This window comes from Cyanistes caeruleus, chromosome 5 (genome assembly GCF_971803275.1).
Source record: "Cyanistes caeruleus chromosome 5, bCyaCae1.hap1.1, whole genome shotgun sequence".
Taxonomy (NCBI): Eukaryota; Metazoa; Chordata; class Aves; order Passeriformes; family Paridae; genus Cyanistes; species Cyanistes caeruleus.
In genome coordinates this window covers 25,793,267-25,817,112 of record NC_141705.1, presented here as the reverse complement: position 1 = coordinate 25,817,112, position 23,846 = coordinate 25,793,267, and the positions used below count along the sequence as shown (strand labels likewise).

The 23,846-nt window shown below is 37.1% G+C and overlaps 2 protein-coding genes across 2 annotated transcripts in view; both read left to right on the top strand.

Annotated features, from left to right (window-relative positions):
* Nucleotides 1-6,188: 6,188 nt before the first annotated feature.
* On the top strand, nt 6,189-10,759 carry CNGA1 (cyclic nucleotide gated channel subunit alpha 1). The gene is given in 7 exon segments (XM_023925264.2): nt 6,189-6,329; nt 6,544-6,614; nt 7,010-7,035; nt 7,141-7,242; nt 8,130-8,237; nt 8,384-8,490; nt 9,318-10,759. Coding segments are annotated over 7 exon segments (1,944 nt in total). The 5' UTR covers nt 6,189-6,217; the 3' UTR covers nt 10,736-10,759.
* Nucleotides 10,760-13,622: 2,863 nt separating this feature from the next.
* NFXL1 (nuclear transcription factor, X-box binding like 1) overlaps nt 13,623-23,846 on the top strand; it is a 46,486-nt gene continuing 36,262 nt past the window's right edge. The window contains exons 1-11 of the mRNA XM_086890424.1: nt 13,623-13,962; nt 15,108-15,278; nt 15,615-15,724; nt 17,336-17,469; nt 18,932-19,110; nt 19,289-19,450; nt 19,556-19,656; nt 20,853-20,967; nt 21,314-21,438; nt 22,217-22,339; nt 23,635-23,725. Of these exons, the coding sequence (XP_086746550.1) occupies nt 13,803-13,962; nt 15,108-15,278; nt 15,615-15,724; nt 17,336-17,469; nt 18,932-19,110; nt 19,289-19,450; nt 19,556-19,656; nt 20,853-20,967; nt 21,314-21,438; nt 22,217-22,339; nt 23,635-23,725 (1,471 nt within the window). The 5' untranslated portion in view covers nt 13,623-13,802. The remainder of the gene's footprint in view (nt 13,963-15,107; nt 15,279-15,614; nt 15,725-17,335; nt 17,470-18,931; nt 19,111-19,288; nt 19,451-19,555; nt 19,657-20,852; nt 20,968-21,313; nt 21,439-22,216; nt 22,340-23,634; nt 23,726-23,846) is intronic.

The following is a 23,846-nucleotide window of genomic DNA, read 5'->3' as shown; positions in this document are numbered from 1 at the left end:
CTGGAGTCTTCTCAGCTACAGCACTTCCAACATGACATTAATTGCTGAAATCACATCAGCACTAGAAAAAACAAAAGAGTATTTGCAGAAAATAAGCCTGCCGAAGCCATGGTCCCAATCCAAATGCTCTGTTTACAGAGCTTCAACACAGTAAGTTGAAAGGCAATGTTGTGCTATTAAAACCTGATTATTTATAAGTCATATGTCTAATGTATCTAGTGTTTTGGCTATGGGTATCTGAAACTAGACATGTACAAACATGTAGCCTTAATAGGATTGAGAAGAATTACAGATGATGACAATGCAAGATTCAAAAATAGATTATAGTTGGCCTACTAAAACAATAATCCATTAGTGCAGTCATTCTCCCATTAGTCAAGGTTACTTCACTGGAATACAGAATGATGGAAAATATATCTATGAAAAAATACTGACACTAAGCTAATATAATTGTCAGTGAAGTCAATGACATCTAAGTAACTGTCTTTTAAAGGAGGGCAGAATTGACACCACTGTGTTGAGCTCATCCAGAATTTGTCCTGAAAGCTTCTTCACAGGTTAGCTAGGTCCTGGCCACTGTGAGACAAGGAACTGGGGAGGTTTAGTAAGACTCATCTTCCTCTGTTTCAGAGCTTTGAAAAATTCCAGGGTAAACCAATGAAGAAAAAAGTAAGTTACCATTCCTTTGCAGGACTTTTTATTTTATCAGAAAACTGGGAGTTCTATACTAGATACATCAACTCTTTTGTGACACATAACAAGGCATATGTCCCCAAACATATGGTTTGGGACTCCATATACCACCATATAGCTACCACATATTCACAGAATCACTGCTCAGCACTAAACACTGACATCTTACAGACTGCAAGACAGGGAAAAACCCTGGAGAATGACAGAGGTAAAACTGATCAAGATTCAATACTTGTTGAATGCAGTAACCTTCTGAGATTCCTTTCTATGATCTTAGGATAAGAGATGCATTTCAGCTCTTCAAAGACAACAGTAAAGCATATGCCAGAATTTAGAAGATTATTCAGTTCTTTATCTATTCTATTATTTATTTGTCTATGTTGCGTATCTTATTCAAAACTGGTATATGTGGCTTGTGCATAAATGATGCATTTCCTTGTTGCCCATTACTATCTTATTTAAAAGGATTTTTATTCTTTAAGTTTCAAATGCATGTTCTCTTTTCTGGAAAATGGAATGACTGTTGTCAGGATTGGAAAGCCATAGCAGCTGATGTGTCTAATTTGTTTCTATCATCAGGAGGCTGACCTTTGCTGAGTGTGGGGACTGACAGTGGTAAAATAAGAGATTTTTAGGCTTCAGGTACTAACTTGAGCCTGTGGGAAAGTCAAGTACATAACTCACTCTGGCCTGAGAAATCATAAGGAGGAATCCAAACAGTCCTTAGAGAAGGAAAACAACCTTTGCAGGTGTTGTTTGCCACCTTATTGTTTACTTGTAAGAAACGGTCAAGGTGTGTAGTTCCTAACTGATGTTTATGTAGTTCCAATGATGTTTATGTGTTAGTTTCATGACCAATGAGAGTTTCACCTTTTTGGACCTGCTGAGAACTGCCTATAAAAGAAGATCTGGAAGAGTAAAACTTGATCTCTTTTGCAACTGAGGCTAGAGAGTCTGTGTCGTCACTTTACCATTCCTAATACAGTGCAACAGCTGAGCTTTTGTTTTATGATTAAATCCATAAACTCAATCACCTGGGCTGCAAGATTTAAATTGGTTCCTATGATTTCTAATGGAATTTTTTTCCTGCTGCCCTTGGTTATAGAAACAAATGTGTCATAATCCCGGAATCCCAGGGGCTAGACTGCTTTTCTGGATTCTCTTTTTTTGAAGCAAAGTTAAAATGTAATACAGTAACTTTAGCTATGTCTCAGTTGTGACAAAGATATAAATTCAAGTTTCAACATTTACCTCTTTTTGCTGCTTAAGAGCATTTCTTTTTTGCTTTCACAAAAATGGGCCATGTACAAGATTCCAGATTGAAAAATTCATGACTCAGACTTCAGAGAACATTATTTTCCTCATTCTCATGATATCCAGCAGTGAAATATGAAAGGTGAGGTGGCAAATACCATCTTCTCTTTTGAAGTATATGCTAGGATCCTCATGGGATCTTTCTTGATCTTTGGCCACTACAGATGCACTCTTGCACGCTTCTAATGGAGGAGGAATGCAGCTAATTAAACCATTTTCCAAAGTCATAATCTATTCTTCAGATTAGATTCAACTGAAGTTGAAGATCTGTTCAATGTCTTAAAACTCCATAATTGAGGGATTTTCCAGTAAAAATGTGTCCTCAAGTCACCGGATTTTTTTAAGTATCAAAATACTTTATGTTATATTATTTAAAAACTTTAAGTAGTTTAAAATGTTATTTCCTTTTCTTCAGCCATATGGTATACACATTAAAATAAGCAGAAAAGTTCAATTTATGTGTTTTATCTATCACAGTAAAAAAACTGTTACTACAGTTAAAAAGCATCTGCAATATTAAGAAAAGAAGGGAGCAGAAAATACTGAACATATATTTATTTACAATATTTTTGGCTCAATTTCAAAACAATTGAATTGGAGCTCACTCCAGTATTTGTCACTTCTTGTGCTTGTAGATAGGGTTAGTAAGCTTCTGTTCAGGTGAAGGATAATACTGACGGCCACTGTCACTTTCATCTCCCTCTAAATCTCAAAATCCATCACTAGGTCAAAGAAATCCTCTTCTAATAACCATTCCTTGGGAATAACTCAGAGAACGGCACAGAGGACTGGCTCTTCATGAAATCGATCAATAAGGGATTTATTTTTGAAATGCTGATTATATTTAGCTTTTCATGGTGGTTCTGCCTATGTAGTAAGGAAATGTGGCTGATTTAAAAGGCTGAAATCTCTATTAGAAGCAGCAGATTACGTTCCCAAGGTAAGCATGCACACTGCTTGTTGAAACTGCTTATTGCAGAACTGCTAAGGACTCTTAGCGTGTTAGAAAAAACAGAACATGCTGTAGCATGCTGCAGATTTCAATGTTAATGAAGATTTTTTTTGCTGCTTTTTGTAAAGAAAAAAATTAAACCTTTATATGGTGCCAGAATCTGTTCCAGGGTATCCTTATTTAAAGCATTTTCTCTATGAAAGTAATGATTAGATGTGAATGTGGTGGGCCAGTAAGAAAGGGAGAAATACGTAAAATACAAGAGTAGAAGATACAGGAGCTGATCTTCCACTCATTACAATCCTGTAAAAGGAAAATATTGCCTTCATTTTCTTGCAGCCCTAAAGATTTTGATGTTTAGTAATTAATATAATTAGTTTTCAGGCCATAATGCTTGAAAACTTGGTTGTTTATCATAGTAGTTACATTTTAAAAAAATCCAGAGTAGTAAAAGGAAACTATTTGCGATGATACAGTAAAAACCATATGGTAGAAATCTAAAATATATGTAAAGAAAGCATCTATTACATTTTTAATTTACTACCTAAATATGATAATGTGAAAATGTGCATCCCGATATTAAAAAGCACTGTAACAAGCTGTGACAATGTATCAGTTTAAGAAAAAAATACGTGTGACTACAGAATAGGAAACATCATAGTGATAGAATTTAGTAAAAAATTTGAAATTCTTGAAAATGCATAAAGATGAGTTTGGACCCACTGAGTTTAATGTGATGTTTTCTATTTTACCCAGTATGGGAAAATGCTGTAACAAGAGTCCCCAAACTAGATTTAATTACTGTGTCTGTCCAGCTTGCACTGGGCACATGCTGCATTAGCACTTCTGTGTTGTAGGCTTGGGAACTTAAAGTCCCCACAGTTTGCTTTCAGACTAGTGGAATTTGAACATATTCTTGTGCTACACATCCTGACTGATTGACAAGGAAATAAGCTGGTGCAGAACTTACCTGAGCTTGACATTCAAACTTGGTATTTTGAGACTACAGGGTAGTTAATACTTCAGTTTCTATACTACTTTATGTTTTCAGTGCCTCAGTAATATGAAATGCCCAGTCCTGCCTCAAATGGCAGCTCCTCTTCCCCCGGAAATCCTATACATGGCTGCTTCCCCAGAGCACCCAGTATCCCACAGTGCCTCTGCTTATAATAGACACCAACAGAGCCAGAGGAATTCGTTTATTTGAAAAAATGCACAGCAAATCCTATTAACCTGAAGAACATGGAAATGTTGAGGATACAGGTTTTTTTCCCCAGCCTTCAGGCTATGTGCTCTGGATTGGTGTGATTTTGGGCAACTTATATTTTATCATACTTATCATCATCTTTAAACTCTAGTATAAGTGCAAATCAGTATGTCTGGAGAGCACAAAGTCAATTTTTTTGCTGTTGATGAAACTAAAGAAGACTCAAAGAGCAAAAGTAAACATGAAAAATACGTGCCTATGTAGAAATGCTGCTACTGTGAGTACTAACATGAACTGAATGGTTTAGAGCCCACTCTGCCAGAGAAATTATTTCCCTTGAGATTAATGCATTTGAATTTGTCTGGTGCTGAGTTGGACACAGCTTTATTTTGAGCCATTATTTGTATGGCCCTGTGGAGGATATAGGTTTAATCAGGATGGAATTTTGTGTGCCAGCATTAGTAGAGCTTTCAGAGCTCCTGTAAGCAGATATAAAGCTACTTAAATGAACTTGGTGTAATTTCAATCCTCTCACTTTCAAACAGTAAGTCAGTGGAAACCCTGGTACAGTTTTTAGTCTCCTGACGAATCTAACTTGAAGTTTACCATGTCTTAAATATTTAGAATATTTTTTTTGTCTATTTATCTTAGACCTGATCCTTTTCTTGTAAGCATTTAAGACTGAGCAGTAATATTGGACTATATTTAGGACTATCCATGGAATAACACATCTTAATCTTCAATCTTTATCTTTCTATTTTGCAGAATGTTATATCTCAGTTGGTCACAGCATGGTGCTAATAACACCAAGGTTGTAGGTTTGATCCCTGTATGGGCCGTTCACTTAAGAGTTGCACTCAGTAGCCCTTTGGGTCCCTTCCAAACCAGAATATTCTGTTATTCCATGATATTACTGTATAATTTTTTGCTCCATGTGTCATTCATGTCTGATGAGTGCTGGAAACATGGACTTCCCCTCCCACTTCCTGTATAGGTGTATTTTTAGTTTCATTGACAAGTAAGAGAAGCCAAGTAAATCTGGCAATAATGTCAGCGAAATCATTCTGCTTCTCCTTTGTGGTGTGTCAGAATGCACTGCTTTAAGACCGATCCCTATGGCATTTGACTTCACTTATCAGTGGTACAGACACTCATTTGTTAGTTTGTGGCTTACAGAGATCTCTATACTCTGATTTCACACATACTGGGATATTGTTACTGCAGTGGATAGCAGTATCAATACCTGTTTTATAATCCTCTCTAAATGGCCCTGGCAAATCACACTGGTAGAATTCATGCCTGAAGAGCTGGCAGTCCTGCCAAGGCCAAGATCTAACTGAGCATTGTAGGAATAAGTGGTGAAAAAGGAGAGCAGAAGTTAATTACACCAGTGCTAGAAAATTATGCACTAGAATGCACTGTATTAGCTATAAAATATTTCAGGGTTGTTTTTTCCCTTGAGATGAACAGACCAGACATAAAGAGCCACTAACATTTCTGTGTAGGTGTTTATATACCACCTGCTGTATGAATAAGGAAGCTACTACATTAGTCTTACCCTCTTATTTACAGAACCCACTCCTTGGTCTCAACAGTCTAAGTCTCATTTATCAGATCTAATGAGATTTCTTTGGACCTACAACCAGGGGATACTTTTTAGTCTGGTTTTCAGAAGGATGTCATCTGTACATGAATCTGTTTATCAATCTTGATGCAGTGTTTCACACCTGTGGTTCAAAACCCAGTGAAACAGTGGTAGATGTTTCAGACACAATTGTTTAAATAATTTCAAAGTATGTGTCAAAACTCAGGAGAAAGACCTAAATTAATGCTTCCCTAAAGATGTGTAAAATGTTCCCTTTAGCAGCAGTTGCCAGGTCATTTTCCTTTCTGGTGGGAATGTGATGAGAGACAGGAAACTAAAAACATTGGTCTTCAGGAAAACAAGGATTTTTTGGCAAAAAAAAGAGCGACTTATTCTAGTGGTAAAATGACTTGATTTTTTTTTTATTCAGTCTTCTCCAATTACCCAAGCTAAAACAAACCTGACCATGAAGGTAGGAGTGATTGAGACCCATCACTCCCATACAATTGTTCCCAGTGTGGTAGTGCATGACACCAGTAAGGACCTTGGACTGACACACAAAGGGGAAAACAGGTATGTCAAATATACTTTGCGTCAGTTTGTTTTTTTATAGTTTGATGATTTACATAGGGTTATCTAAACACATATACCTGCTATCATATAATTTTCATCACTCTTAGTAATAAACAAAGCTTTAAAGATTGTAGTATTTTGCTTATTGTAAGTATTAAAGAGTTTGTTTTTTTTTTACATTTCAGCAGATATCATATAACTGTGTTGTTTTGTTGTTCCCCAGACAACAATATCTACCTGGAGTATTTGCATGCTGCAATATTAACAATAATAGTAATAAAGAGGAGTAAGTATCTTTGCCATTTGATGAAATGAGAGTACTGCAATTTTGATTATAAAAGCAGAAATAAATAATTATAATAAATATCTAGTAATTTCATTAGAAACAGATATGTCATTCAGGTAAGCCCAAAAGAGACTGCACATATATTTCAACTTCATGCACATCAGTTATGATGATGATCATCCTTATTACCAAAGTTACTGATATTGTATCTATTAATTTTAAACAAAAGTAGTTCTGGGTGAATAAAATAAGCAGTAAGAAAACTATGTTTTTTGAAGGCCAAGCATTTGAGTATAATATTATCCTTACTGAATTCAGATGCTTATAATAAATAGATGTTGAAGAAATGGGATGTGCATCCCATGAGCCTATCATATTTTTCTTTTTCTTAGAGAGGAGAAGAAAAGGAAAAAAGAAAAGAAGAGGTAAGATGAAGAGTAGTAATACTACTCTTGCTAAGATATTTAGTTTTTTTCTAAATATGTTTTAACTTGGTCCTTAATAATGGAAAATATTAATCTATTTCTCAGCAAGCCAGAAAAAAAAAAGGATGGAGAAACACAAAAGAACAAAGAAAAAAAGGATAAAAATAAAAATAAAGATAAGTGGAAGAAGAAAGAAAATATGGAAGCGTAAGTATTTTCTCTTTAGGTCCAGTTATGCTGCATAATAAAATTGCTTTTGATGTAAGAACAAATTAATTCACAGATGTCTTGTAAAGATGTTTATAACTTAGTGAATGAGAGTAAGGACTGCTGTTGTTCTCCCTAGAGGAGAGTTATTTTGACTTAAATTCATATGTGGACAACAGAAACATGCATGCATGGAGGTGATCTGAACACATTAATCAAGATATATCTCCTTTGGATTTTGATTATCTAATATTTCTTGGATAACACACTGCAGCAAACGACGTGTCAGCATAAAGCAATCTCCACACAGAAGGGCACCTACAAGCAAGTAAACTCTTCTATGCTCTAAAAGTTGTTGCTTTATAGTCTGCTTGATAAATTCATAATTTTCTTGGTAAGGAAGGAAAATTTGAAACAGTGCAGTAGAAACCTGTGTTGTATGATTTCCTGTTCTTTGGTTTCTTTATGTAAACTATGCCAATGTTTTATCTTTCTCAGGCTAGACTTTGTGAGAAAGGCATGATTCATCTAATAATTTATATTTATTTAAAAATTAGTAGTCACATAATTTTTTTTTTTAATGATAAAATAAATTATCAGACAAGAGAGTAATTTGGGTAGGAAAAAAATAATCTAAAAATCACATGTGCCACTATAAAGTGAGACTGCCAAGCTAACTTTGCTCATCAAAATTTAGATTCTAAAGTTTGTGTCACACCAAGTCACACCAGCTTCATATCTTCCATGCATTTGAGCAAGGAAGTTTAACTCTGATAAAGACCATTTATTTCACAATAATAATATCTGGAATGCTTAGTTCCTCAAAAATGATACATGTATTTCAAGTCTCTTATTAAATCTCTTTTTTTCCCCTCCTTACCACTTAGGATGACGAAAGATATTTTCACCATTGATCCAGCAGGAAATATATATTACAACTGGTTATTTTGCATCACAATGCCTGTCATGTACAACTGGACCATGATTATTGCTAGGTGATGTACTCCTTTAATAACTACATAGAACTTCTGGAAAATCATAATATTCCTGACTAGATCAAAAAATATTCTATTAATCAGTGATTCATGCAAGTATTTAATTTTTGTTTTATGGTAATTTACACTTGTTTCTTCATATTCAGAGCCTGTTTTGATGAGCTTCAGCATGATTACTTAGTGGCATGGCTTATAATTGACTATGTTTCTGATGCCATTTATGTTGCTGATATGTTTGTACGGACAAGGACAGGTAAATACACTCAATGATTAATTATTTCTTTTTACATATTTATGCCAGGTTTATTTTTTTAAATCAAAACACTACTACTTAATAGCCTTGATGAGGTGCATTAGTGAAAAAACGACACTGAGATTTCTGAAAGACTGCAGTGTTACTGTAAATAGTAGGAGAAATTCTGATGAAATTCTGATGTATTACTCAGATACAGATAAAGTTTGAGATATGCAGCTACAAGGTGTTCTGCCTGCAGCTGACTCACCGAGACAAAAGAAACATGTGGTACAGCCAAGAAAGGATCAGGGGGTTCTGAAAAACCAGCAGCTGAATCTGGTTTATGTGTTAATGGGAGACTCAAGTATTTGCTTGATTTTCAAGACCACTGAGCATGCAAGACAGCCCATTAACTTCAGCTGCAACTATTTATTTTAAAATATTTTGCTATGGAGCTATTAAGTAGATACACTCAATATGGAACTGAAATTCCTGTGTTCGAATTCTTTTCCACATTAATCACCCTTCCTATAGCTTGTGGAGATTTCTTTGGAGGGGAAGATGGATTTTTTTTTTTTGTTCACCATAATGGAAAATGTTCACCATAGTGGAAAAGTGGAGGAAAATATTCAGATCTAGAATTGTTTATCATTCATAGCTCAAGCTGAACCATATAGCACTAAGCAGACTATCTGGAAATAAGAAACTAAATATTAGAATGTAAGAGAAGTTATGTTCCATATGGAACTTGTACCCAAAATATTTTTCAAAGTAGATTTGGACTGACACTAAATCCAACACGTTTGAACCTGTAGCATTTTTTGTTATTTACAATTTCATTTTAGGTTACCTGGAACAAGGTCTTCTGGTGAAAGAAGAACAAAAGCTACGAGAGAAATACAAGAAATCTTTTCAATTCAAACTAGATTTTTTGTCAATCATACCAACCGATCTCTTATACTTTAAGTTAGGATTGAATTACCCAGAATTAAGAATAAACAGACTACTCAGAGTAGCTCGGATGTTTGAATTCTTCCAGAGAACAGAAACAAGAACAAACTACCCAAATATCTTCAGGATCTCTAACCTTGTCATGTACATTGTGATTATTATTCACTGGAATGCCTGTGTGTACTACTCAATCTCAAAAGCCATTGGATTTGGGGCTGACACATGGGTCTACCCCAACACCTCAGATCCTGAATTTGCCCGACTGACTAGAAAATATGTCTACAGTCTCTACTGGTCAACGCTGACCCTGACTACTATCGGCGAAACCCCCCCTCCAGTAAGAGATTCTGAGTATTTCTTTGTGGTTGTTGACTTCTTGGTTGGAGTTCTGATCTTCGCCACCATTGTTGGTAATGTGGGCTCGATGATCTCCAACATGAATGCTGCCAGGGCAGAGTTTCAAGCGAGAATTGATGCTATCAAGCAGTATATGCACTTTCGGAATGTGAGTAAGGACATGGAAAAAAGAGTTATAAAGTGGTTTGACTACCTGTGGACAAATAAAAAGGCTGTGGATGAAAGAGAAGTCTTGAAATATCTGCCAGATAAGCTAAGAGCAGAGATTGCAATCAATGTTCACCTGGAAACGCTAAAAAAAGTTCGGATTTTTGCAGACTGTGAAGCTGGTCTGCTGGTTGAACTGGTTTTGAAACTCCAGCCTCAAGTATACAGTCCTGGAGATTATATTTGCAGAAAAGGAGATATTGGACGAGAGATGTACATTATCAAAGAAGGCAAGCTGGCAGTAGTTGCTGATGATGGAATTACCCAATTTGTGGTCCTAAGTGATGGCAGCTACTTTGGAGAAATCAGCATTCTTAATATCAAAGGTAGCAAAGCTGGCAATCGCAGAACAGCCAATATTAAAAGTATTGGATACTCAGACTTATTTTGTCTGTCTAAAGATGATCTCATGGAGGCTTTAACAGAGTATCCAGATGCAAAGGCTATGCTGGAAGAAAAAGGCAAGCAAATCCTAATGAAAGATGGGTTGCTGGACATTGAAATTGCAAATTTAGGAAGTGATCCTAAAGATCTGGAAGAGAAGGTCGCCTACATGGAACGTGCTATGGACAGGTTACAAACAAAGCTTGCCAGGTTGTTGGCTGAGTATGAAGGTGCACAACAGAAAGTGAAAAAAAGACTTACACAAATAGAGAAAATATTGAAGCCAGTTATAGAGGAAGAGTTTGCAGACTTAGAAGAAGCGGATCCATCCACAGATAAACCTGGATTGTCAAAAGCAGAATAAAAACAATGGAAGACTGAGGGTCAAATCCTGACTGGGGCTGAATACATGAATTTCTAATCTTTGTAGGACCTGATTATTAAATACAAAAAATTTATTTATTGAGACAATGCCACTAACCTCCTACAAGCAGTGCGTATTTGGCAGTTTTGGGGCAGAAAAAGAAGAATAAAGAATGGGAATGAAAGATAACACTTTGCTCTTGCACAAAGAGGTGGTATTATCTGTTAATGCGTTTTGTATTCTCCATAACGCTGCTCTATGGCAGATGCACATACATTGTCATATACTGGCAAATATTGGAAGTTTTGCAGTTGTTTTAAAATTTCTTTGTGTCTGCTAATGGAAAGATGGAAAGGTTTGGTAACAATTATATTATGTGAAGTCATTAACCTTTATATTCAATTGGTGTATTAATGAGCATGTTTTAATATCTATTGATTAACATGAAATTAATTAAGTATGCAATATTATAAAAAGAATTAAGTATATCTACAATGTAGATGGGAGTACTGAAGGCTGTAAGATTTGGAAAATACTATTAGTTCATTTGGTCCACCTTGGCTGATTTCTTGAAATATAAGTGGGCAGTTTGAAATAGTCTTTTTTTCAGGATAATACATGCAAAAGTTGAAATACAGAGAGGAGAAAACACAACTTTTTGCAAGCATCAATGTGAAAGACATGCAAGGCTCATAATCTAGTGTTCTTTTCACAATAAGAAATAATATACAAATAAAAATATATATTAAAGATTATTCTGTTTCATGTAATCATGTGGCTGTGGAGCATGGGCTATCAAGTTTTGAAGATTTGTAATTAAATATGTTTATGTCCTTAAAGTAAAATTTCTTTATGCTGGCAGAGTGCAAGGGGAAGACGCAACACCAACAGGCCAAATTCTTTCTACAGTGTGTTCTGTAGAGGCTGTTGGGGGAAAAATATTACTAAAGAGGCTGTACTTCCCCACTGATAGAGGATTTCTCTCTTCAAACTACTTCTGACATAGTAAAATATATAGATTCATTTGTTAGGTCCATTTTCAGCTGCTTTAAGATGCATTATCTCCTTGGATTTTCCCCTAATTTTTGTTTTTTCTCATTGGCAGAAAAATGGTTTGCTTAGTTATGGTCTCAGCTGAGTATTTGCAGCTGAGTATTTTCAGTAGAATTTGATCATAGGTACAAAACATTGGATAAATTTGATGAAAAGAAGTGAAGAAAGGTACTGTAATAAGAGAATGGATAATTCTCTATTTAAGGAAACTAGATTATCCTGAGCAACTGGACTGCCACTCTTAAAAAATATATATGTACATGTTACTGTCAATAATATCTTTACACTTGTATTTTCTCCTTAATAAGATGGAGATAATATAAATTGGGTATTTTATAAAGTACATTCCTTTCTGGTTGTTTTATATTTTGTAATGTTGATGCTTTCCAGGATGCCAGAGATCTAGAAATAACTCCGGATTAACTGCAAGGCTGAAATTCTATCAAGTACTTAATGCATAGGATATATACAGAACAACAAGGGTAAATATAAATACAAAATGGCTATTCATGCCCTGTTGATCCTATGCTTTGAATAATCAATGGCTTAATTAGCTGATAAGGGGAAAGGGTATGCTATCCTGTCAGTAAAGATTCTATCCCTGTAGACAGGAACAAGGATTATTCTGGTATTTAGCTGTATTTTGAGTGTTGGACTTTGCAATCAGCATTCCTCCAGCTCAGATCTTGAATATAATTTGCAATCTGTATGCCAGCAGCAACCTATCCTATATGGTTACTAAGCACTTCGGAAGCACTTCTCTCCTTTGTTGAAGTGTTTAAGACCTTTTATTAGATAAATGTGTGATACAAAGTTTTAATTTAAAAAAAGGCAGGTATCTACTGTTAACAATTTTTTTGGTATTGATCCTTCAGTCTAAGACATGAATTGTATTCACTAGCTGCCTCTTTCTTGAGAACAAAAACTCTTTGATTCAAACCATTTCAAAATAAAACAGAAAACCAGAATTGACCTCCAGTGGTTTGCTTACTATTTTCAGACTACTTATGGTTGGAAATCTTCTATAACAACTTTTATGAGAAGGTATTTGCTGAAAAAATGCTAAACGCAAAGTTTCCTCCTGGCACACGACATAATGTAAGTGCTATGAGAAATGTCCATAAAATTACAATTATTTCAACCTACTTTTGATTGTCAGAACTTGGGAGGCACACAGGTTCCTCAATATATGTTTCTGTGTACCAAAACTTTCTGGATGTACTTCAGTGAAGTTTCGAAACAGGCTTTGCGGTCTTTTAACACAAAGTATGTGTTTTACACTCCAGGAGCCATGAAGTTCTGGGAGTTACAGGAGCTATGAAGAAAATGTCTGCAAGAGCCGCATGCCGCAGGAGCGGCTGCCAGAAATTCACTCCGGAGAAAAGGAGGCTCATGGAGAACCTTATCGCTGGATAAAACTACCTGAAGGGAAGCAGCAGTGAGGGGAGTGTGGTGTCTTCTCCTAACAAGAGACAGGACGACAGGAAAAGGTCCAAATTGCGCCAGGAGAAATAAGATCAGTTTAGATTAGTCAGATTAGTAACTAGGTTTCCTAGTTGCTAGGAAAAAAATCAGCCGAAACGGTTGTTAAGCACTGGAACAGGCTGCCCAGGGAAGTGGTGGAGTCACCATCCCTTGAGGCATTTAAAAGACCTATAGATGTGGCACTGGGGACATGGTTCAGTGGTGGAGGTGATAACTCTGGGTTAATGAAGGACTGGCTGATCTCACACCCTTCCCAACTCGGAACACTCCGTGACCCAGGGCCAGGGCAGCCCCGGCTCCGATCCCCGGCGGCTGAGGCGGTGCCCGCCGCCGGCCCGCCCGCCGCGCGGGGAGCGCCGGGAGCTGTAGTCGCGCTGCTGCGGGAGCACCGGCAGCCCCGCCGCCTCCACTGCCGGGCGGAGCGGCCGGGCTGGGCCGGGCGCAGTGCTCTCCGGGCGGCTGTGCCGGCGTGGGGGGGAGGCGGAGGGTCGGGTCCCACCGCTGTCCTTCGCTCTTTAGCGAGGGACAAATGGAGGCTCAGTGGCGTCAGGGCGGCCGGGGCCGCGGCCGCGCCAGGCCCGGGGACGAGCTCGCCGCTCGCTCTGGGGCGGCCGCCCGGCCCCCGTCCGCGAGGGGCCGCGGCGGTGTCCGTGCTGCGGCAGCGGGGACCATCGGCGAGGGGGCCAGCGGTAAGTGTCGCGTTCTGCCCTCTACCTGCGCTGCCGGGCCCCGGGCTGGGGAGCCGGCGGTGGCCCGGAGCCCTTGCAGGTGGCGAGGTCGGGGCTGTCTCCGGCGTCGCGGGGATGGGACGCTGGCGGGCCCCGGCCCCTCTCCCGCGCTGCCTGGCGGTGTCGAGCCGGTGTTCGCCATGTGCCGTGTCCTGCCTGTGGGTTCCTGCCGGGGAGAAACGCGGAGGCCTCAGGCCGCGGCGAGGAGCGAAGAGTTAAGCCCTCGCCAGGGTACACCGTCTTCTTCTCGGAACAGAGGAGTAAAGTGTGAAGTAATGGATGAAACATCTGGGGTTTTTTTTGTTGGAAACAGCCAGGGGAGATACCCGGTAGAGACAGGGTTAAGTGCGCTGGTCAGGGAAACACTTTGCTCCGGTCAGGGAAAGGTGCGGGCTTTCGGTGCGCGCCGCAGCTGCGAGTGCAAGCTCATCCTCGGGAAATCCACCAGAGAAGGGCCAAAGACAGAGCTCTTTTTAGTGGCAGCATAGTTTCTTAAGAGGAGCCTTAAAACTAAACTTGGCGAAACCCCGGTAAATATATTGGGGTCTAGTAATCTAAAAAGGAAAGGTAGTTATCTCCTGTGAAATAGCATGAACGTATTGCAGTAGAGATTTGTTGAATGTGAGGGAGATCAGTGAAAGTCATAATTTAAGAAATAACAGGTGCTGGAGAAATACCTATATGGTATCTGCAAGTTATAACAACTGTAAATTTGTTATAAACAAAACTGCGTGTTGTGTTTTGTTTTGTTTTTCTTCATGCTGTGACAGTTGTGTTTGTGTTGGTTGTGTAGGGTTTTCTTAAGTGTCTTTTAAATAAAGCAGCATTATAGCTGCTTGTATTCTGGTATGTTAGGTTGGATTTGTCAGCAGTAATTGACGGAAAATAATTCCTGCTGTGAATTTTATAATACACAGTAAAAAAGTAAATACAGTTTATCTGTTCTTGTGTGGTATTTAAAATGTAGTGATGTAATATTCGTAGAAATATAAAATCAGCAAGCTCTTTATAGAAAAGGACAGTTGAAAATATGTAGATCTGAATGTGATGTTTACAGTTAGCTAGCTATCATGGTATTAATAATCATTAGTATTTTCTTTTAATAGAATTATCTTCACTGAAGAAATTTGATGAAATTAAGAAAGCTAATCAGGCTGCAGCAAAAAAGCTAGTTGAAGACCAATTAAGCTCCTCATCTGAAGATGATGATGAAGATGCTGAAGTGAAACAAGGGAAGATTTTGGATAAAACATTTACCATTTACACCAGTCAAACTGGTAATGTTTTGGTTTTTTTTCATGTATTGATTTTTATTTTGGTTTGAAAGCATAAGCAATGCAGTATCACTGTGTATTAGAATTTTACTGTAATTGGAGGGAAGGCACTGTATCATGATGTCTTACATTAAAAATATTTTTTCTCAGCAGTACATGCTGGCTGTACTTCTTGTTTTTTTTGTGCAGAAGCAATGGTATGGCTGTAAACTGTCTTACGTATGGCTTTTTAAATAATACGTTTTATTCAGAGAATAAATACTTTTGTAGCAGTCTCAACATGTACAAAATAACAGATCAAATGTTACTGATTCCTTTAAAAATCTTTATCCATTAAAGATGGCGATGCAAGTGAACTGGAACGTACGAGGCAGTACATGAATGAGGCTTTTCAGTCAGGGGCCATGACATGTCTCATCTGCATTGCTTCAGTTAAAAGGAACCAAGCTGTAAGTACTTTACAGTAATCTTTTAGAGCAAAATAAATGTAACTGCCTGAATAACTTGTATTATATTATTGAGGGTATTCTTGGGATTGATAGCTTTAAAATGGTGAAAGTAGTAAATGCAAACTTGGTATCTTTGGATTTTGAAACACTGGAAGACATAAGTGGTTATATGTGTAGCTGGTAATCAGAATATGCTTCTTTTGGCCATATGTTTGTTGTCATAGTATAAAATAGCTATTTTTAAATTTTAGGTAGTAGCAGGTGACAAAGATAAGTGCTTGAATGCTAGTGCTTGCAATTGTGTATTCAGTAAGCTATGGAGTAGCAAAGCAAAACGTGAAATACTAGAAAGAGATATTATTGTTAGATTTAAAGCAGGGAAGCTAAGATAAACTTTGCTGCCCTCAGTGCTGATCAGGTAAAAAAGAAGAGTGTTTCAGAAAAGTTTGTCCTGTTTCATATAGGTACGTTTTATATGGGAGAGATTTCAGGACAAATATTTTTTCTTTTTTTGTTAAAGGTATGTCAATCAAAAACATGTTTGTAACTGTATGTTTAGCATTAAAAAGAAAAGTAGTGCAGAAAATATTTTAATTTCTTAGGATAGATATACACACACTATAAGTACCCAATGAAGCTGTAGTCAGTTACTTCTTTTGAAAAAGAAATACAATGTATTTTGTATGAATTCTTAACATATTTAATCCATAGTCTTTCAGACCTTAATGAGTATTTTTAGCTTGACATTTGAAGTTCTTTGGCTCTTGATAGAGTTAATCTTATATCAGCAGAAGTGAGGTATTTCAGTAACTTGAAAGCCTTTTTTAACTCAGTGGTTTGCTAATTATCTTGAATCTGTATCATTTCAGGCAAGTCTGTTTATGTTATGTCTCCTGCTTAGCTTTAGTTTTGGGAAGTTAGTTACCATAGTTCTAGAAACTTAGTCATTGGCACTGTCCTCTCTAAGGTAATGGGGAAAGTCTGTATTTTCACAGTAGTATTTCATAACATTGTCTTAAGTTATTAAAAAAAAAATTAGTTAAAATTTTGTTCTGTACTTTTCTTACCAAGTTGTTACAGTTTTGGGTATAGCCAAAGTCATCTTTATGGTTCTAGGTGGAAGGGAATAAGGGAGAGTGGCACAAACTGGGCCTTGGCAGGTGCAGATTGGTTGCTAGGACAGTAGTAGGACAGTTGGAGTAGCTTGCTCAGAATGGTTGAGGAGTCCCCATCTCTCGGGACTTTCCAACTTTGCTAGGAAAAGCTGTGTCTGAACAGAGCTAAGCTGGCAGTAGTCCTTCTTTGGGCATCAATTTGTGCTACATGACCTCCAACAACATGTTTAAATCAACATTTCTCTGATTATCTGAGTATTTTGGGCTCTGTCAGCCCTAGCAAAAACTTTCCACAGGAGTTGGAAAAAAGATTATAGGTATGAATCTATAACAGTAAAACTGTCTATATTGATCTAACAGGGGTATAATCTATCTTTGAAACGCCATTTTTAAAGGGGAAAATAACAAGCTTATATTCCTTTAGGTATTATAGATGTTCATCATTGGAAACAGAAACCTCATTTAAAGCAATTGACACTTGGTGTCTGTCCTTTAGGTCTGGAGCTGTTGTGGATGTTTTTGTATATTTCATCTGGTGTGTATCCAAAAGTGGGCCAAAGACAGCCTCTTCCTTGTATCTTCTCCTTTGACAGATGATGATTTTGGGAAGAAAGATTATCCCTGGCCATGGTGAGCTCCTCATAGTACATTTACAAAGATTTCTGTTGGGAAAACATTCCAACTGATGTTCCTTTAGAAGTGATACTTGTACATCATGTGCACAACAAAAAAAAAAGAGTTTAAAGGACTGACTTTTCTATTGATTTTTAAAAATATTTTAAAGTTTTTGTTAACATGATTCAGAAAAATTTCACAGTGATATTAAAACCTTGCTGCATCTGATTTGTTTTAACCTCTGAGAAGGTAACTTACCTGTAATGTGTCTCAGCTTCTGACATTCATTTCTGAAAGGCTTTACATATTTTTCATTTTTGAAGTTGATGCCATGAAAAAAGTTTAAAAAATATTGTCAAATAGCAAGATGTAGGGATTTATTTATTTTTTTGTCTCAGTATAATCCAAACATTAAATCAGGTCTTGCAGTTTTCCTGGAGATGCTATAAAGAAGGAAGTAATAATGTGGCTGCATTAATAGAATTTCCTAAGCAGGTTTGTTTAGGAAATAACGTATCAGTTTTTGGCTGGCAGTATCTCAATTGATAATGCCTCTTCTACTATGAACTTACTTTGTTTTTAAACATAATGTTTAAGATGAGAGAAAATTCCAGGCAAACTGTATTTTACTTTACATTTAAGAACATGCTAAAACTATGCTATCACTAGATAGCATTGAGAAATGGTTCATGGTCTGTAATGTATTATATCAGGGCAAATTGATGTTTTATTTGATAAAAATGAGTGCATAGGTCTTTCAAATTCTATTCTTCTCTGAGGGGGACCTTCTTGTCTGTTGTCTTTTCCCAGGGTAGCCAGCAATGTGAATTGCTTTATTTCTCCTTCCTTCTGTTGCCTCCCTTTTCCAAGGCTTGCAGGGGGCCTGTTGGACCTGTGGCACTTTATAAATTACAGGCCTCTAGTGCCTATGTACCTTTAGCAATAATGAATTTTTTAATTTCTATCAACATCAAGGGTGAAAAATGAAGGTGTACATCTTGAATCTAAAATTTTTCAGATTAAGTTCTAAATCTTTTAGAACTGGTTTTAATAGCATTGCTAAACTTTGTTTTACATGGCTAATAGACTGCTACTAGTAAACCCCTGATTTTTTTAATAGGTTGTATTTAAGTAGGGTACCTGTTGCATAGATTCTTTTTAGCTTGACATAAAAATTGTTCTGATTTTTGCCATGCTGATTTTTTTGTTTATATATATTCTTAGAGAAAAGAAATTGCATTAACAGGACAGTACCTTAGATGTTCTAATTAATGTACTGTAAAATCTGACCTATGGAAAGACCTTTATTCTGTGTTACTGTATATTCTTGTTATTCACTATAATAGTTGTGAAAATGTTAATTGGTAGCATTGAAACAGTGTTGGGAAGCCAAAATGATAAAAACTACTTATTTTTTTTTTTTTTTAACTGTTTTAAAAAGTTGGTTTTGTTTTCACTCCTTTTTCTCTTGTTGTAGTCCAAAGTGTAGGTTTGAATACAAACGCTCTGAAACGCCCAGTAAGTATTACTGTTACTGTGGAAAAGTGGAGAATCCAACAGTGGACCCATGGCTGGTGCCTCACTCCTGTGGTCAAATATGTGAGAGGGAATTCAAACCTTCCTGTGGTCATAAATGTTTGCTGCTTTGTCATCCAGGTAAATCCTTTGTGTTTCTTGGTGGTATGACCTCTATTTAGTCACCTGTTAGGTACCTGTTACACAGTTCAACTTAACATCTGTTAAATATATTTAAAATTCTCAGAGTAAAAGAGATGTAGTCAAAGCTGCATTTGCTGAATGGTCATTAGCAAGATAAAATTTTTCCTGTCATTAGGACCATGTCCACCTTGCCCAAAGATGGTCACAACAACCTGTCACTGTAAGAAAGCCAAACCAGTGCCCCGAAGGTGCAGTGCCAAGGAGTGGTCTTGCCGCCTGCCATGTGGACGAACATTGCTGTGTGGACAACATGCCTGTGAGAATCCCTGTCATGCAGGTAGAGCAGCCTTCTTAAATTTCAGAGCAGTAGTTGATTCTGTTCTTAAGCTACATCATTCTTCTGCAATTCCTACTCTCAGTGACACTTTGCAATTACATACAGGAGATTGTCAGCCTTGTCCGCGTGTCAGTGAACAACGGTGTATCTGTGGGAGACAAACAGCAGAGAGGCTTTGTGCAAGTCCTCAGTGGCAGTGTGATCAGGTATGTTGAAGCTATCCCCTTAAACAGATTTTTCACCTGTATAAAATCTGATTGCTTGGTGTATTAAAGATTGGAAAAATGTATTCAGTAAGAAAAAAACCCCATTTTTTAACTTTCGAAAGTGTAATCAAAAAATAAGCAGCATTGTTTGAGAAGAGATTTAATTGGTGGCTCCGTTAATTTTTTATAGTAGTTAAAATGTTACTTTTTTGGAATTGTGTTAGGGTTATTCTAGCAGAGAATTTAACTTTGTTTGCTCTTTTTCTTGAGGTTTAAATTTCAGCTGTTGCCTTCAGAAATAAGAATGAAACCCCAGTTTAGTAGACAAAAGTTTCGTGCTTATTTTTAGGACTTTAGCAGAATGAAAGTTTTGTGATTAATTCTTTGAAATATATTTGCAGCCTGTGCTTAAGATCAAGGCTATGGATTGACAGACTGGAAAATATAAAAATAATTTTAAAAATTAAGTGGTGGGGAGGAGGCAGCATCAGGAGGTACTTGGGCATTCTGATCCCAGTGAGAAAGGTACTTGGTCTCTGTGAAGTATTAATTAAAATGCAGTTATTTCAGATAACACTGTAGAGAAAAAGAATATAATCTAAAGACTAGTATGTCCCTTTAGATCCCTGGAACCACAAGCTGTGCAGTATTGAATGGGCTGTGATAGATGTGCAGCATGCAGTGCAGACCCCATTTTGGTTGTTGAAGGTATTGTAGGATCTTACTACAAGAAAGCATCCTTGATGATAATTTCTACAGTCAGACAGAAAGGGTGTTCAGATAAGAACTTCTTGCTGCACTTTTAGATAAAGGCAAGGACATGCAGATAACCTAATCTCTGGTACCAAGTAGGGGCTGCTTCCAATCTCTTCTGCCGCAATAAGTTTATCCTGTGGCCAGAGTGTATGTGCAGCGTGATGCAGGCCTGAAGGCTGAGCTGCATGTGCAGCACAGCACAGACCTGTGACTACTCAGGATTTCTGAATCACTAACTCCTCACTGTACTGTGGTCTTCCAGGCAGAATCACTGAAGGGACGATCAGTGTTATTTAGTGAAGTCATCAAATACAACATTTATTAACAAAATTCAGAAAAAGTGAAATTCCATCCAGAAGCACCTCACTCCTGCTCTTTACCTTTGGCTTGCTGTGTGGTTCTATTACACTGTATTCATTTGGCTTCTCTGAATTTATAAGGTGTGTGGGAAATGTTTGCCATGTGGTAATCACACATGTGAACAAGTTTGTCATGCTGGTCCCTGTGGAGACTGTCCTCGTTCTGGGAAAAGGTCCTGTCCATGTGGAAAAACAAGTAAGCTACGTTTTTTGGTGTTATAATGATAAATTAATAATTTATAATTTATTGATAATTGATAATTTATAATGATAAATCCTCCAGTCTTTCACTGTCAGTAGTTTAGGCTAATTCTGCAGGGCAGGGTCTGTAAAAATTCTTACAGTAATATACCATGACAGTATATTAACATTTTTGCATAGCTTTCAAAGCTTTATTTAGCACCAGGGTTTAATTTGTGATCTGAATAACTAAGTAATTCTAAAGAAGCTTTTAAAAAAACAAAAGACAACTGTCATTTGAGCTTATTATACATTGCATTTTTTTCCTAAATATTTACTTGTACTTCTCTCTCTTCATCTAGAGTTTACATTGCCTTGTACAGAAGATGTGCCCACCTGTGGTGATAGTTGTGACAAAGTTCTGGAATGTGGCATCCATAAATGTTCACAGCGCTGTCATCGGGGTCCCTGTGAAATATGCAGACAGGTTAGTCTTTATCAGGTTCACATTTTGTTTGGGCTCTTAAACTGTGTGCCTCAAACAGTGCAAGTCACCTAAGGAAAATGAAATCATATCTCTCACAAAATCAGTGACTTTGTTTATTAAAAGCAACATGTTCTTTCATTATTTTCCTCCCACCCCAACTCTGTGTATGTAGTTGAGCATTGTGTTGAGTTGAGGCTCTACCTGTGAAGGAGTGAATTGCTTTGGCTTAGTTTTGTTTTGTTTTTTAAAATTATTATGCCCTAAAAGACACTTATTTTTTTTCCCCATCTTTTCTAGCTTCCTTCTGGCATTGTCTTTCTATGATATTCCTTCATTAGTGAGATGGGAGGTGGTCTAACATAACATTATTTTCTTCTTTGTAAGAAAATTAAGTGTTAGTGTGCTCTAGATATTTCTGGAGCTTCTGTGGTCTGGCCTACAAAGCCATTGCTCTTTCAGGTCTCAAAACTGAACCAGCTTTGGCTACAAAGTCTAGGTGATAGTAATCGTCACATACAGCCATGATGAAGGTCAGATAAACCTGCTCATTTACTACTTAAATTATCTGTATACACTAAGGGTGAATATACTTTAATGTGCAGCAGAGGTAGTTTTTTTGTATGAATTTGTTTTGCAGTTACACTTACCATCTTGCATGACACACTTGCATTGTTTATGCAGTGTAATGTTACTTTTCCTTGAACTTCCCTTTACAGATAGTAGTAGAACATTTTATTTTCCTTTTCCTATATGTTTTTTTCCCTGTCTTGCTGCCCAGGAGGTTGAAAAGCAGTGTCGCTGTGGGAAGCACACGAAGCGTATGCCATGCCATAAGCCATATCTGTGTGAAACGAAGTGTACTAAAATCCGTGATTGTCAGAAGCACCAGTGCCGGAGGAAAGTAAGTGCCCAGAGATAATCTTTCTCAATTGCATTGTTTAGCTGACTTTTTAAAAAAATCTGGATAAAATCATCAATTTGTTGCTCCATCTCAAGTTATTGTGTAGAAAGAGGAGTTTTCTTCTGTGACACTGAAACTAGTTTTCAGTGCTCCAGAATTCTCTGAAAAGAATGATATGAAGTAAAATTAAATGGCCTTATAAGCAGGGAGGAGATTTTCACAACTCTGCAGTTCCTGAAGGCAGTTTTACTTTCAGATTTTTGAGTAGTCACTGATGCATTCTGCAGTAGTGAAATCAATTTATGTATTCTGCAGTAGTTAAATCAATTTATTTCCCTACTTTGTAGGAAGAGCTGGGAATCACGTATAGCTTCATCACTATTTTTGACAGCCCAGCATTCCATCCCACCTTCTTCTAATACGCAGCAGTACAAGCAGCAGTGGTCTGAGAGTTGGGAATTGGAGTTTTGTTTCCTTTCTTATTTGAAGTCAAATGGAATGATTGATGCTCAGAAGTACCTTTCCAGTTAATTCATTCAAGAGAACCTGAAAATTGCCTGCTATTTCTGAATTAGTACATTGTGAAAGTTTGACTACTTAACACAAATAGGCGTGAAAAAAAACAGTTTTAGGTATTTTTGAATATTATTGTTGTAGTGAATTTGTTTTATGTGAAAAGATTACAAAACAAGTAGACGCAATCTTGACACCTCCATGATGAAAAATCCAAGTTTCTTGTTGGAAGGAGGGTACCTTTCAAGTTAATAGACAAGATGATGTTCCCTCCTGATACAGCATCCACTGATGTGATGGTTTTGTGAAATGTTCTGATTCTTTCATGTTGCTAATTTACTTAAGAATAGAGAATAGATAACTGCTTTTGAAGTTATCTCTCTTTACTACAGAGGCAAAAGGTGTATAAAAAAGTGGTTAGCAACATTTTTGTGCTGGCGACAATATAGTATAAAAGTGGAAGAAATTGCAGAATCATGAGGTCAACTGTTAGATGTCCTATCTTCTGAAATTATTTGGGATTATAATATTTTGAAATTTTAAATATTCTTATGCTTTTTTGAAGCCCTCTACCTTTTTAGTGTGTTGAAATGATGCATTCAAATCTGTGTTTTCTTGTTATTTTGTAATTCAAAATTTTTCTGGAATGAGTTGGAGAAAATTTGACTAAAGTGCACTGACATTTTTTTAAATAAGTACTGAAAAATGAGAGTAGAAGAGGGAAAATGTATACCAGAAATTTATGGCTCCAGTTATTAGACTTCATGGGCTTTTTTTAATAGTGCTGTTCTGGAAACTGTCCACCTTGTGATCAAGTCTGCGGGCGGACTCTCGGCTGCAGAAATCACAAATGTCCTTCAGGCTGCCACAGAGGTAAGAAAAGTGAAGAATCGCTATAGTGATGGAATATTGTTTATTTTTGGCAAATTTTATGTTTGCGTGACTGTATGTGGTGCTTACAGAATTCTCTCCATTGTTTCATGTGGGCTTTTTG